The sequence below is a fragment of the Balaenoptera acutorostrata genome, chromosome 20, assembly GCF_949987535.1.
Source record: "Balaenoptera acutorostrata chromosome 20, mBalAcu1.1, whole genome shotgun sequence".
Classification (NCBI taxonomy): domain Eukaryota; kingdom Metazoa; phylum Chordata; class Mammalia; order Artiodactyla; family Balaenopteridae; genus Balaenoptera; species Balaenoptera acutorostrata.
The window spans coordinates 24,495,291-24,511,911 of NC_080083.1; the positions used below are offsets into that span (position 1 = coordinate 24,495,291).

The following is a 16,621-nucleotide window of genomic DNA, read 5'->3' on the forward strand; positions in this document are numbered from 1 at the left end:
AAAAAAAAAAAAGTAAGCAAATGGGACCTAATTAAACTTAAAAGCTTTTGCACAGCAAAGGAAACCATAAACAAGACGAAAAGACAACCCTCAGAATGGGAGAAAATATTTGCAAATGAAGCAACGGACAAAGGATTAATCTCCAAAATATATAAACAGCTCATTCAGCTCAATATCAAAGAAACAAACACCCCAATCCAAAAATGGGCAGAAGACCTAAATAGACATTTCTCCAAAGAAGACATACAGACGGCCACGAAGCACATGAAAAGATGCTCAACATCATTAATTATTAGAGAAATGCAAATCAAAACTACAATGAGGTATCACCTCACTCCTGTTAGAATGGGCATCATCAGAAAATCTACAAACAACAAATGCTGGAGAGGGTGTGGAGAAAAGGGAACCCTCTTGCACTGTTGGTGGGAATGTAAATTGATACAGCCACTATGGAGAACAATATGGAGGTTCCTTAAAAAACTAAAAATAGAATTACCATATGACCCAGCAATCCCACTACTGGGCATATACCCAGAGAAAACCGTAATTCAAAAAGACACGTGCACCCGAATGTTCATTGCAGCACTATTTACAATAGCCAGGTCATGGAAGCAACCTAAATGCCCATCAACAGACGAATGGATAAAGAAGTTGTGGTACATATATACGATGGAATATTATTCAGCCATAAAAAGGAACGAAATTGAGTCATTTGTTGAGACGTGGATGGATCTAGAGACTGTCATACAGAGTGAAGTAAGTCAGAAAGAGAAAAACAAATATTGTATATTAATGCATGTATGTGGAACGTAGAAAAATGGTACAGATGAGCCAGTTTGCAGGGCAGAAGTTGAGACACAGATGTAGAGAATGGACATATGGACACCAAGGGGGGAAAACTGCGGTGAGGTGGGGATGGTGGTGTGCTGAATTGGGCGATTGGGATTGACATGTATACACTGATGTGTATAAAACTGATGCCTAATAAGAACCTGCAGTATAAAAAAAAACAAAACAACTAATACTAAACTTTCATTGGGTTATTTGTATGGAAATATGTTAATATAAATGTTTCAGACATTACATGAAATTTCTAAAAATCTTATATTTGTATTTGTATGGAAATATGTATGGAAATATGTTAATATAAATGTTTCAGACAGTACATGAAATTTCTAAAAATCTTATATTTGTATTTGTATGGAAATATGTATGGAAATATGTTAATATAAATGTTTCAGACATTACATGAAATTTCTAAAAATCTTATATTTGTATTTGTATGGAAATATGTATGGAAATATGTTAATATAAATGTTTCAGACATTACATGAAATTTCTAAAAATCTTATATTTGTATTTGTATGGAAATATGTATGGAAATATGTTAATATAAATGTTTCAGACATTACATGAAATTTCTAAAAATCTTATATTTGTATTTGTATGGAAATATGTATGGAAATATGTTAATATAAATGTTTCAGACATTACAGGAAACGTCTAAAAATCTTATATGTTCTGGTATAATGTTATAAGTAATAATCCTAGTTATTACTTTAAAATGTATATCTCAGAAATAACTAATTTTCTTGTCAACTGCATTATTATGAACTTTCATCAAATCTTTAACCATGGTCATTTTTAAGTCTTTTGTCATTTACAGACAGTTCTGGGTGTACTCTGATGATTTTGCAAATATGTTCCTATAAAAGAGTTTCATCTTCAAGAAATTCATGGAAAAGACTCTGACAAGTACAGGTTTCTGGTAACTGACTGTACTGCTGAACTGAATGAATAAGCATTTTCAGAACTCTAATGAAAAACTGATGAACTCATAAAAGTGCTAACAAAAGATCAAGATGAAAAAAAAGAAATTAATTACATGGGACTGAGTGAACTGATGAGGATGAGTATAATTTTTGTGACTTTCTGTCTGAATTAAAAAAAAAAAATCCCACAAGGACTCAGAGGAAAAGAATATACAAATCAATTTTCACTGCAAAGTAAAGGAGCTGTTACAGTGGAGGATTACTGGACTGAATGTCAATATTATGACATAGTATAAGTGTGTTTCATGTTTGGTAATTGCAATCATTGTTGCTTTTGTTGTGGTCATCCATGTACAATGCTTGGTGTCAGTCTATCTATCTCTTGTAAAAATAAAATACAGTGTGTGTGTGTGGAAAAAAAAAAAAAAAGGGGCTTCCCTGGTGGCGCAGTGGTTGAGAGTCTGCCTGCTGATGCAGGGGACACGGGTTCGAGCCCTGGTCTGGGAAGATCCCACATGCCACGGAGCAGCTGGGCCCGTGAGCCACAGCTACTGAGCTTGCGCGTCTGGAGCCTGTGCCCCGCAACGGGAGGGGCCGCGATAGTGAGGGGCCCGCGCACCGCGATGAAGAGCGGTCCCCGCACCGCAATGAAGGGTGGCCCCCGCTTGCCGCAACTGGAGAAAGCCCTCGCACGAACCGAAGACCCAACACAGCCAAAAATAAAATAAATAAATAAATAAAGTAGCTATAAAAAATAAAAAAAATAAAAAAAAAAAAAAGAGAAAAGGTAAAAAAAAAAAAAAAAAAAAAAGAAATCTCAAGACCTGAAGTCAACAAGCTGGAGCCCCAAAAGAGTCAATGATGTAGTTCCAGTCAAATCTGAAGGCCTGGGAACCAGGAGAGCTGATGGTGTAAGTTCCAATCCAAAAGCCAGAAGGCTTTCAGACCCAAGAAGAGCCAAAGTTCCAGTTCAAATCCAGAGGCAGGAAAAGACTGATGTCCCAGCTCAGTAGTCAATCAGAAGAAGTGATTCTCTGGAGGGTTAGTCTTTGTGACCTATTCATGTCTTCAACTGATTAGATGAGGCCCACTCACATTGGGGAGAGCAATCTTCTTTACTTAGTCCCTCAATTTATATGTTAATCTTATCCAAAAATACAGTCACAAACACACTCGAATAATGTTTGGCCAAATGTCTGAGCACCCTGTGGCCTACTCAAATAGATTTCAATAGTTATCTTTAACTATCTGCCCCAGAAAAAAAATAAATAAATAAATAAACAGGAGGAGATTAACCAAGATGGCGGAGTATAAGGACGTGCTCTCACTCCCTCTTGCGAGAGCACCAGAATCACAACTGGCTGCTGGACAATCATTGACAGGAAGACCCTGGACTTCACCAAGGAGGACACCCCACGTCCAAGGACAGAGGAGAAGCCACAGTGAGACGGTAGGAGGGGCGCAATCAGAGTAAAATCAAATCCCATAACTGCTGGGTGGGTGACTCACAGACTGGCGAACACTTATACCACAGAAGTCCACCCACTGGAGTGAAGGTTCTGAGCCCCACCTCAGGCTTCCCAACCTGGGGGTCCGGCAAAGGGAGGAGGAATTCCTAGAGAATCAGACTTTGAAGTCTAGTGGGAATTGATTGCAGGACTGTGACAGGACTGGGGGAAACAGAGACCCCACTCTTGGAGGGCACACACAAAGTAATGTGTGCATCGGGACCCAGGGGAAGGAGCAGTGACCCTGGGGGAGACTGAACCAGACGTACCTGCTGGTGTTGGGGGGTCTCCTGCAGAGGCGAGTGGTGGCTCTGTTTCACCGTGGGGATAAGGACACTGGCAGCAGAGGTCCTGGGAAGTTCTCCTTGGCGTGAGCCCTCCCAGAGTCTGCCATTAACCCCACCAAAAAGCACGGGTAGGCTCCAGTGTTGGGTTGCCTCAGGCAAAACAACCAACAGGGAGGGGACCCAGCCCCACCCATCAACAGTCAAGTGGATTAAGGTTTTACTGGGCTCTGATCGCCACAGCAACAGGGAGGGAACCCAGCCCCACCCATCAACAGTCAAGTGGATTAAGGTTTTACTGAGCTCTGACCGCCACAGCAACAGTCAGCTCTACCCACCACCAGAGCCTCCCATCAAGCCTCTTAGATAGCCTCAACCACCAGAGGGCAGACAACAGAAGCAAGAAAAACTACAATCCTGCAGCCTGTGGACCAAAAACCACAGTTACAGAAAGACAGAGAAGATGAAAAGGCAGAGGGCTATGTACCAGATGAAGGAACAAGAAAAAACCCCAGAAAAACAACTCAATGAAGTGGAGATAGGCAACCTTCCAGAAAAAGAATTCAGAATAATGATAGTGAAGATGATCCAGGACCTCGGAATAAGAATGGAGGCAAAGATTGAGAAGATGCAAGAAATGATTAACAAAGACCTAGAAGAATTAAAGAACAAACAAACAGAGATGACCAATACAATAACTGAAATGAAAACTACACTAGAAGGAATCAATAGCAGAATAACTGAGGCAGAAGAACGGATAAGTGACCTGGAAGACAGAATGGTGGAATTCACTGCTGCGGAACAGACTAAAGAAAAAAGAATAAAAAGAAATGAAGACAGCCTAAGAGACCTCTGGGACAACATTAAACGCAACAACATTTGCATTATAGGGGTCCCAGAAGGAGAAGAGAGAGAGAAAGGACCAGAGAAAATATTTGAAGAGATTATAATCGAAAACTTCCCTAACATGGGAAAGGAAATAGCCACCCAAGTCCAGGAAGCGCAGAGAGTCCCATACAGAATAAACCCAAGGAGAAACACGCCGAGACACATAGTAATCAAAGTGGCAAAAATTAAAGACAAAGAAAAATTATTGAAAGCAGCAAGGGAAAAACGACAAATAACATACAAGGGAACCCCCATAAGGTTAACAGCTGATTTCTCAGCAGAAACTCTGCAAGCCAGAAGGGAGTGGCATGAAATACTTAAAGTGATGAAAGGGAAGAACCTACAACCAAGATTACTCTACCCAGCAAGGATCTCATTTAGATTTGATGGAGAAATCAAAAGCTTTACAGACAAGCAAAAGCTAAGAGAATTCAGCACCACCAAACCAGCTCTACAACAAATGCTAAAGGAACTTCTCTAAGTGGGAAACACAAGAGAAGAAAAGGACCTACAAAAACAAACCCAAAACAATTAAGAAAATGGTCATAGGAACATACATATCGATAATTACCTTAAACGTGAATGGATTAAATGCCCCAACCAAAAGACATAGACTGGCTGAATGGATACAAAAACAAGACCCATATATATGCTGTCTACAAGAGACCCACTTCAGACCTAGGGACACATACAGACTGAAAGTGAGGGGATGGAAAAAGATATTCCATGCAAATGGAAATCAAAAGAAAGCTGGAGTAGCTATACTCATATCAGATAAAATAGACTTTAAAATAAAGAATGTTACAAGAGACAAGGAAGGACACTACATAATGATCCAGGGATCAATCCAAGAAGAAGATATAACAATTATAAATATATATGCACCCAACATAGGAGCACCTCAATACATAAGGCAACTGCTAACAGCTATAAAAGAGGAAATCGACAGTAACACAATAATAGTGGGGGACTTTAACACCTCACTTACACCAATGGACAGATCATCCAAAATGAAAATAAATAAGGAAACAGAAGCTTTAAATGACACAATAGACCAGATAGATTTAATTGATATATATAGGACATTCCATCCAAGAACGGCAGATTACACGTTCTTCTCAAGTGCACACGGAACATTCTCCAGGATAGATCACATCTTGGGTCACAAATCAAGCCTCAGTAAATTTAAGAAAATTGAAATCATATCAAGCATCTTTTCTGACTACAACGCTATGAGATTAGAAATGAATTACAGGGAAAAAAACGTAAAAAAGACAAACACATGGAGGCTAAACAATACGTTACTAAATAACCAAGAGATCACTGAAGGAATCAAACAGGAAATAAAAAAATACCTAGAGACAAATGACAATGAAAACACGACGACCCAAAACCTATGGGATGCAGCAAAAGTGGTTCTAAGAGGGAAGTTTATAGCTATACAAGCCTACCTAAAGAAACAAGAAAAATCTCAAGTAAACAATCTAACTTTACACCTAAAGAAACTAGAGAAAGAAGAACAAACAAAACCCAAAGTTAGCAGGAAAGAAATCATAAAGATCAGAGCAGAAATAAATGAAATAGAAACAAAGAAAACAATAGCAAAGATCAATAAAACTAAAAGTTGGTTCTTTGAGAAGATAAACAAAATTGATAAGCCATTAGCCAGACTCATCAAGAAAAAGAGGGAGAGGACTCAAATCAATAAAATCAGAAATGAAAAAGGAGAAGTTACAACAGACACCACAGAAATACAAAACATCCTAAGAGACCACTACAAGCAACTTTATGCCAATAAAATGGACAACCTGGAAGAAATGGACAAATTCTTAGAAAGGTATAACCTTCCAAGACTGAATCAGGAAGAAACAGAAAATATCAACAGACCAATCACAAGTAATGAAATTGAAACTGTGATTAAAAATCTTCCAACAAACAAAAGTCCAGGACCAGATGGCTTCACAGGTGAATTCTATCAAACATTTAGAGAAGAGCTAACACCCATCCTTCTCAAACTCTTCCAAAAAATTGCAGAGGAAGGAACTCTCCCAAACTCATTCTATGAGGCCACAATCACCCTGATACCAAAACCAGACAAAGACACTACAAAAAAAGAAAATTACAGACCAATATCACTGATGAATATAGATGCAAAAATCCTCAACAAAATACTAGCAAACAGAATCCAACAACACATTAAAAGGATCATACACCACGATCAAGTGGGATTTATCCCAGGGATGCAAGGATTCTTCAATATACGCAAATCAATCAATGTGATACACCATATTAACAAATTGAAGAATAAAAACCATATGATCATCTCAATAGATGCAGAAAAAGCTTTTGACAAAATTCAACACCCATTTATGATAAAAACTCTCCAGAAAGTGGGCATAGAGGGAACCTACCTCAACATAATAAAGGCCATATATGACAAACCCACAGCAAACATCATTCTCAATGGTGAAAAACTGAAAGCATTTCCTCTAAGATCAGGAACGAGACAAGGATGTCCACTCTCACCACTATTATTCAACATAGTTCTGGAAGTCCTAGCCACGGCAATCAGAGAAGAAAAAGAAATAAAAGGAATACAAATTGGAAAAGAAGAAGTAAAACTGTCACTGTTTGCGGATGACATGATACTATACATAGAGAATCCTAAAACTGCCACCAGAAAACTGCTAGAGCTAATTAATGAATATGGTAAAGTTGCAGGTTACAAAATGAATGCACAGAAATCTCTTGCATTCCTATACACTAATGATGAAAAATCTGAAAGAGAAATTATGGAAACACTCCCATTTACCATTGCAACAAAAAGAATAAAATACCTAGGAATAAACCTACCTAGGGAGACAAAAGACCTGTATGCAGAAAACTATAAGACACTGATGAAAGAAATTAAAGATGATACCAACAGATGGAGAGATATACCATGTTCTTGGATTGGAAGAATCAACATTGTGAAAATGAGTATACTACCCAAAGCAATCTACAGATTCAATGCAATCCCTATCAAATTACCAATGGCATTTTTTACGGAGCTAGAACAAATCATCTTAAAATTTGTATGGAGACACAAAAGACCCCGAATAGCCAAAGCAGTCTTGAGGCAAAAAAATGGAGCTGGAGGAATCAGACTCCCTGACTTCAGACTATACTACAAAGCTACAGTAATCAAGACAATATGGTACTGGCACAAAAACAGAAACATAGATCAATGGAACAAGATAGAAAGCCCAGAGATTAACCCACGCACCTATGGTCAACTAATCTATGACAAAGGAGGCAAAGATATACAATGGAGAAAAGACAGTCTCCTCAATAAGTGGTGCTGGGAAAACTGGACAGCCACATGTAAAAGAATGAAATTAGAATACTCCCTAACACCATACACAAAAATAAACTCAAAATGGATTAGAGACCTAAATATAAGACTGGACACTATAAAACTCTTAGAGGAAAACATAGGAAGAACACTCTTTGACATAAATCACAGCAAGATCTTTTTCGATCCACCTCCTAGAGTAATGGAAATAAAAACAAAAATAAACAAGTGGGACCTAATGAAACTTCAAAGCTTTTGCACAGCAAAGGAAACCATAAACAAGACGAAAAGACAACCCTCAGAATGGGAGAAAATATTTGCAAATGAATCAACGGACAAAGGATTAATCTCCAAAATATATAAACAGCTCATTCAGCTCAATATCAAAGAAACAAACACCCCAATCCAAAAATGGGCAGAAGACCTAAATAGACATTTCTCCAAAGAAGACATACAGACGGCCACGAAGCACATGAAAAGATGCTCAACATCACTAATTATTAGAGAAATGCAAATCAAAACTACAATGAGGTATCACCTCACTCCTGTTAGAATGGGCATCATCAGAAAATCTACAAACAACAAATGCTGGAGAGGGTGTGGAGAAAAGGGAACCCTCTTGCACTGTTGGTGGGAATGTAAATTGATACAGCCACTATGGAGAACAATATGGAGGTTCCTTAAAAAACTAAAAATAGAATTACCATATGACCCAGCAATCCCACTACTGGGCATATACCCAGAGAAAACCGTAATTCAAAAAGACACGTGCACCTGAATGTTCATTGCAGCACTATTTACAATAGCCAGGTCATGGAAGCAACCTAAATGCCCATCAACAGACGAATGGATAAAGAAGTTGTGGTACATATATACGATGGAATATTATTCAGCCATAAAAAGGAACGAAACTGAGTCATTTGTTGAGAAGTGGATGGATCTAGAGACTGTCATACAGAGTGAAGTAAGTCAGAAAGAGAAAAACAAATATCGTATGTTAATGCATGTATGTGGAACGTAGAAAAATGGTACAGATGAGCCAGTTTGCAGGGCAGAAGTTGAGACACAGATGTAGAGAATGGACATATGGACACCAAGGGGGGAAAACTGCGATGAGGTGGGGATGGTGATGTGCTGAATTGGGCGATTGGGACTGACATGTATACACTGATGTGTATAAAACTGATGCCTAATAAGAACCTGCAGTATAAAAAAACAAACAAAACAACTAATACTAAACTTTCATTGGGTTATTTGTATGGAAATATGTTAATATAAATGTTTCAGACATTACATGAAATTTCTAAAAATCTTATATTTGTATTTGTATGGAAATATGTATGGAAATATGTTAATATAAATGTTTCAGACATTAACAAAAAAAAAAAAAATAAACAACCCAATCAAAAAATGGAAGGATGACCTAAATAGACATTTTTCCAAAGAAGACATACAGATGGCCAAGAGGCACATGAAAAGATGCTCAACATCACTAATTAGTAGAGAAATGCAAATCAAAACTACAATGAGGTATCACCTCACACAGGTCAGGATGGCCATCATCAAAAAATCTACAAACAATAAATGCTGGAGACGGTGTGGAGAAAAGGGAACTCTCTTGCACTGTTGGTGGGAATGTAACTGATACAGCCACTATGGAGAACAGTATGGAGGTTCCTTTAAAAACTAAAAATAGAACTACCATATGACCCAGCAGTCCCACAACTGGGCATATACTCTGAGAAAACCATAATTCAAGTCACATGTACCCCAATGTTCACTGCAGCACTATTTACAATAGCTAGGACATGGAAACAACTTAAATTTCCATTGACAAATGAATGGATAAAGAAGATGTGGTACATATATATAATGGAATATTACTCAGCCATAAAAAGGAACGAAACTGGGTCATTTGTAGAGATGTGTATGGATCTAGAGTTTGTCATACAGAGTGAAGTAAGTCAGAAAGAGAAAAACAAATATCATATATTAATGCATGTATGTGGAATCTAGGAAAATGGTACAGATGAACCTAGTTCGAGGGCAGGAATAGAGACGTAGATGTAGAGAATGGACATGTGGACACAGGGAGGGAAAGCAAGGGTGAGATGAACTGGGAGACTAGGTTTGACATAAATACACTACCATGTGTAAAATACTGGGTTGGGCCAACTTAATAGATAGCTAGTGAGAACCTCCGGTATAGCACAGGGAGCTCAACTCCATGCTCTGTGATGACCCAGATGGGTGGGATGGGGGGAAGTGGGTGGGAGGGAGGTCAAAGAGGGAGGGGATATATGTATACATATAGCTGATTCTCTTCATTGTACAGCAGAAATTAACACAACATTGTAAAGCAATTATACTCCAAAAAAACCACGATGGGCAACAAAGAAAGTCTTATTCAGATTACTGAAACGTTCAAATAGTGTAATTTATCAAAGTGAAAATAATGCTTTTTCCTTTAACCATGAAAATATCAACCTGCCCCTAAGAATAAAAATTACATATACAAAAATAGCTCTCTTATATAACTAACACTGTTCGAAGACCTTTAGTCTTTTTTTCAAGTAAAACAGTGGTAGAACAATCAGGCAGCATCTTAATAAACAAGTAAAATAATATATGAAGTTTGGGAAACTGTAATTCCCCTGCTGCTTGTGGTGATAATGCCACATGATCTTTTAAAGGCAAAAGAAAAAATAAATATTCCTTTACCTTGTAAGATGGCAGGAAACACAAAATTCCTTGGCTCACAGTCTGGCACACAGATAACACAAGTGCTCCCACTTCATCCTGGAACTCAAATGTTTCCGTGTGCTGGAAGGTAGCACAGAGATTGCGACCCTTGGGGCCTGACCCAATGGTGCCAACCCAAACCTGGAATATAAATATGTCAGTATTAGAGTTATGCTTAAATGAGGCAGGCAAATTAGCATTTAATTTGGGAGCCTTAATTACGTGTATGTCAAAAAAAGATCAAGCAATGAGTTTAGAGAAAATTTACTTTTAAATTGTTGGGGATTTTTCCTATTATCTTTAATTAATTATATATAGATTTAATTTATGAAGTTTTACTTTAGGCAGACCACTGAATTCTCTTAGGATGAAAGAAAAACAGGTTATATTTTTGTATTTCCTCAATAGCTTTACAAAATTAAGCAGGTAACATTTTGTTAGATGATAGGAACAAATGAAATGAATAAATCAGAAATGAATCCAAAATAAGAGATGAGCGCTGGTACGATCTACTATAGTTAAGTCTCTAAGATTCAATTATGACAGGAACTACTGTTTCACAAATTCCCTGATGCTCAAAGATCTATAGTCAGAAAATCAGACCCACCAAATTTTACAGTTATGTGCAATTCCTCTACATTCACATAGGTCTAGCCTTAGTATAGCTAATTTGACTAAGAGAAAGTACAAATTTTATTAGTATTCTAAAGACAATACAAACACTTCAGATTGTTGAAAAATGTAATAGTCTTATATTTGGAAATGATATACAAGATTAGGTACATCTTGCAAGATGACATCTGATGGATACGAGTTTAATCAACTTTAAATCAAATGATCAACTAGTAATAAGACAAACTGACAGTATGTGTTTCTTGATATGATACAATGGGAAGTAACAATATCACTTATGTAGTATTCTTACCAAACACTTTAACTTGAATTTTATCATGAGAAAACAATCAGAAAAATCCAGATTATAAAATATTCCTAAGGACAACTGGTGACTTGAATTCTTTAAAAATGTCATGAAAGACAGAAAAAAATGGGCAAGAAAACTATTTTAAGGACTAAAGAGACATGAACTGGTGCAGCCACTATGGAAAACTGTATGGAGGTTCCTCAAAAAACTAAAAATAGAACTACCATATCATCCAGCAATTCCAATTCTGGGAGTATATCTGAAGAAAACAAAAACACTAATTTGAAAAGATACATGTACCCCAATATTCATAGTAGTGTTATTTCCAATAGCTAAAGATATGGAAGCAACCTAAATGTCCATCACAGATGAATGGATAAAGAAGATGTGGTACACACACACACACACACACACACACACACACACACACACAAATGGAAGAGTACTCAGCCATAAAAAAGAATGAAATCTTGCCATTTGCAACAACATGGATGGACCTGGAGGGTATTAGGCTAAGTGAAATAAGTCAGACAGAGAAAGACAAATACTGTATGTTATCACTTACATGTGGAATCTAAAAAATACAACACAAATGAATATAACAAAACAGAAAAGATTCCCAAATAGAACAAACTAGTGGTTACTAGTGGGGGGAAGGGCAAGATAGGGGTAGGGAATTAAGAGGTACAAACTACTATGTATAAAATAAATAAGCTACAAGGATATATTGTACCACATAGGGATAATAGCCAATATTTTATAACTTTAAATGGAGTTTTTATAATCTATAAAAACTTTGAATCACTATGTTGTACACCTGAAACTAATATTGTAAATCAACTATACTTCAGTCTAAAATAAGAAAGAAAAAAAAAAACTAAAGAGACTTGAAAACCAAATGCAATATATAATACTTGACTGGATCCTGAATCAAGAATAAGAAAAATAAACAGGTATAAAAGACACATTGGGAGCATTCGGTGCCCTGAGAGTGAAGCTACAAGAGTAGACCTTTCTTGGGATAACCAAACCTACGCCAAGAGAACAGGCTAGAGAGGCAGTTCTGTGGTGTTCTTGGTCACATATTTATGGAGTTTCTGAACGGCAGTGGAGACTACTGCCAGGCACAGCACGACCTCTATGCAGACAAGTGAACTGTAGAAATTCATTACTACTCCACTAAGAAGCCCCCATAAGAGTGGCTAACCTGGACACAGAAGTGTTGAATTGAAACCCACAGAGCATTTTTTACAAGAGTTCTGACCTGGATGGGGTAAACCTCAGTGCACTTCCTTTCTATTGCCTCAGTATTACTGGATTGAAGAATTGCTGCTTCTTGTTAGGAGGTTCATTTCATTTCCCATTACTCCCAACTTCATACTCGAAAGCACTAAGAATTTCAAGTGGAGTATATTGAAGTAGACTCAGTTTCTTTGCATCATTTCTGTATTCAATTTTTAAAATTCTTTCATAACCCTATTGAGTGTTTTTTTACTAAATTAACATGGCTCAAATGAACCGCCCAGCTCCTGTGGAAGTCACTTACAAGAACATGAGATTTCTCATTACACACAATCCAACTAATGCAACCTTAAACAAATTTATAGAGGAACTTAATAAGTATGGTTACCACAATAGTAAGAGTATGTGAAGCAACTTATGACACTACTCTTGTGGAGAAAGAAGGCATCCATGTTCTCGATTGGCCTTTTGATGATGGTGCACCATCATCTAACCAGATGGTTGATGACTGGTTAAGTCTTGTGAAAATTAAGTTTCATGAAGACCCTGGTTGTTGTATTGCCTTTCATTGTGTTGCAGGCCTTGGGAGAGGTCCAGTGCTTGTCGTCCTAGCATTAATTGAAGGTGGAATGAAATATGAAGATGCAGTACAGTTCATAAGACAAAAGCGGCATGGAGCTTTTAACAGCAATCAACTTTTGTATTTGGAGAAGTATCGTCCTAAAATGTGGCTGTGCTTCAAAGGCTCCAATGGTCATAGAAACAACTGTTGCATTCAATAAAACTGGGGTGCCTGATGCCATTGCTTGGAAGTGGAACCTAGACAGACGGAATTTGTCGTACACGTTAGCCAGAACGTTGCCTTGGGAAAGTCTGATGAAACTTCCATAGGAGTGTCAAAAAGCAGTTTTACCAGGCCACAAGCCTGGCAGAATTGCAACCTCTATGTTTGGGTTATGATCCACCTACTTAGCCACTTAGCAAAGGATTCTTTCTGTTCAGCATTTAAAATGTGCTTATCGTTTGTACCAAATGACCTTTCCTGAAATCATGCAGTACTGAGTCATGCCTTTAAATCTGTTTCCATGCCAGAATCTTAGCAATATATAAGAAATTTAGAAAGACTAGGTGCCAAAATACCCAGCACAATACTTGTATATTTTTAGTATGATATAGAACTAAAATCCCAGGAACTATGAAAACTCTGGACCTTATGTGGTTTATTCCTTCCAGCATTTCCAACATAGAAAGTAGGGCCTATGAGGTTATTTGCTCACGATATGTTTACATCTTCCACATTCATACCAGTATACATCAGATTTGCTTGTTTTTTTTTTTTAATTAACCAAGTCTTACAGTGATTATTTAATGTCTTTCTATAAAACTCATTTTGTGCTGTTATAGAAAATCTACATTGTACGGAAGCACATGTCTTTAATGTCTCCAGACAAAAAAGCCTTACAGTTAATTTTAATGTTTGCACTTTGGGGTGTAACTTACAGGGAGGGCCTGAAAAAAGAATGGGAGGGGGCTATTAAGTATTTTTAGTTAAATGTTGCCTTTGTCTTGTGCAGAACATGTAGAATATGTACTTTAATTTAGTAAATTTTTTTTAAAAGGTAGAAATATTTTGTTATTGTAGCTAAAACAATTCTTTATCATAAAATTTCTGAAATTCTTGTAATTTTTTTTCAAACTTATCTGAAGTTGTTTACCAACTTATTTTTGTTTGAAGTGTGATTCCCAACCTCTCTTGCCAAAAAAAAAAGTGGGTTTCTGCTAATGAATTGAGCAGACATTTAATGTTTTATGTCTTCTGAGCTGTGTAACTTAATATGTGGATACTTGACAATTTGTTTTATTATATAATTGATAAAATGGTGATGAGTATTAACGTTACCTCAACCATATATTTATACTGTCCCGGAACATGTGGTTATAATTCTGTGGGAGAAATAATTTGTCAGTGTTCACGAGCTTATAAAAATCTAGTGTGAGAGCTTAAACATCAAATGATGAAATGTATTTATCATCAAAAAAAAAAACAAAGACACATTGGGAATATCTGGAAAAATATAGATTCTATTGTATCAATATTAAATTGCTTGGATACGATCATGATACTGTGGTTATGCAAGATTATGTACTTGTTCTTGGGAGAAACATGCTAAACTAATTAAGGGCAAGGTGTCACTATGTCTACAAATTACTTTCTAATACCACAACCAAAATTAATGTAATCATCAACATTTTGCAATATTACTCTTCTCTTTCTTTGTCTCATATATATACAGATACAAAATGTTAAAAACTGATGAATCTAGGTTAAGGGTATAAAGATATTCACTATATTAATACTATTTTTTCCATTTTTCAAGTTATAATTTTTTAAATAAAAATTTGGGGTGATCAATGAATGAATGAACAAACAAAATGTGACACACACACACACACAACTGGAATATTAGCCTTAAAAAGGAAGGAAATTCTGATTCATGTTACAACAAGGATGAACCTTGAAGACACCAGGCTAAGCGAAATAAACTAATCACAAAAACCTTGTGATTCCACTTACATGAGGTATTTAGAATAGTCAAATTCATAAAAACAAAAAGTGGAATGGTGGTTACCAGGGGCTGAGAGGAGGGGGGAATGGAGAATTGTTGTTTAAGAATAGAATTTCAGTGTTGCTAGATGAAAAAGTTCTAGAGATTGGTTATATACAACAGTGTAAATATACTTAACAAAACTGAACTATAACACTTAAAAATGGTTAAGATGGTAAATTTTACGACGTGTTTTTTACCACAATTAAAATAAAAAATAAACTTTTTAAAAGTTGGGGGAAATATTATAACAGAATCCAGCTGAACTAGCATTATTATTATTGTTAATTATTATTTAGTGACATTACAGGTTAAACGGGCTTTTGTGCACTAGATTGAGAACATAGAACCTATAATAACATTCTTTTGAAAAAATACATGCTGAATTTACTAATAACTTCCCATATATATATGAACCTCTAAGGAAAATATCTTGAAAATGTGCAAAATATATTTTTCCTTTGCTATACTGCTTATAGCAATGTTTCTACGCAAGAGCATTCTGGATTTTGGAAAGCACAATCCTTGGTGATATAGGAGTTTAGCATTTAAGGCTCTCACCTACTAAATGCCAGTAATTTCCAAAAATACTTCTTGGTTGAAAACTATAGCTCTTTATAAAGAACTAGAATTGTATTAGGCCCACAGGTGGTATTAAGCATGTAGCTAACCACTTTAAATTACTTCCTAAAAAGAAATAGCAGATTGACAAATGACAATTCAAACATTCTTAGGAAAATTAAAGTAACATTTACATGGTATTGTTATAAAAAATTAAAATCTGGGCTTCCCTGGTGGCACAGTGGTTAAGAATCTGCCTGCCAATGCAAGGGACAAAGGTTCGAGCCCTGGTCCAGGAAGATCCCACGTGCCGCAGAGCAACTAAGCCCGTGTGCCACAACTACTGAGCCTGTGCTCTAGAGCCCACAAGCCACAACTACTGAAGCCTGTGCGCCTAGAACCCGTGCTCCACAACAAGAGAAGCCACGACAAAGAGAAGCCTGCACACCGCAACGGAGAAGCCCCCGCTCACCGCAACTAGAGAAGCCCACGCACAGCAACAACGACCCAACACAGCCAAAAATAAAAACAAACAAACGAATAAATAAATAAATAATAAAATTAAAATCTTAAGTCACAGGACTCATAAGAATACTTTTAATTCATTTCAGATATTCAAACGTGCTGAACACTTGCTAACTAATACCAGGTATTAATCTAGGTGCAGTGGAAAGATGAGGATGTAAAAATTAGAATAAGGATATACCATAGTCTAATGGAAAAGAAAAACACAAATAATTAAACAATCAGGAACTACAGTAA

General features: G+C 36.7%; 1 protein-coding gene and 1 pseudogene across 8 annotated transcripts in view; one reads left to right on the top strand and one right to left on the bottom strand.

The window, feature by feature from the left end:
• The window catches only part of BRIP1 (BRCA1 interacting helicase 1), a 208,154-nt gene that overhangs the window by 100,136 nt on the left and 91,397 nt on the right, over nt 1-16,621 (bottom strand). For all 8 annotated transcript variants that reach the window (XM_057536502.1, XM_057536508.1, XM_057536507.1 and 5 more), the window contains one exon: nt 10,508-10,669. In XM_057536502.1, coding sequence (XP_057392485.1) covers nt 10,508-10,669 — 162 coding nt within the window. The remainder of the gene's footprint in view (nt 1-10,507; nt 10,670-16,621) is intronic.
• Nucleotides 12,678-13,509, top strand: LOC103010684 (protein tyrosine phosphatase type IVA 1-like; annotated as a pseudogene).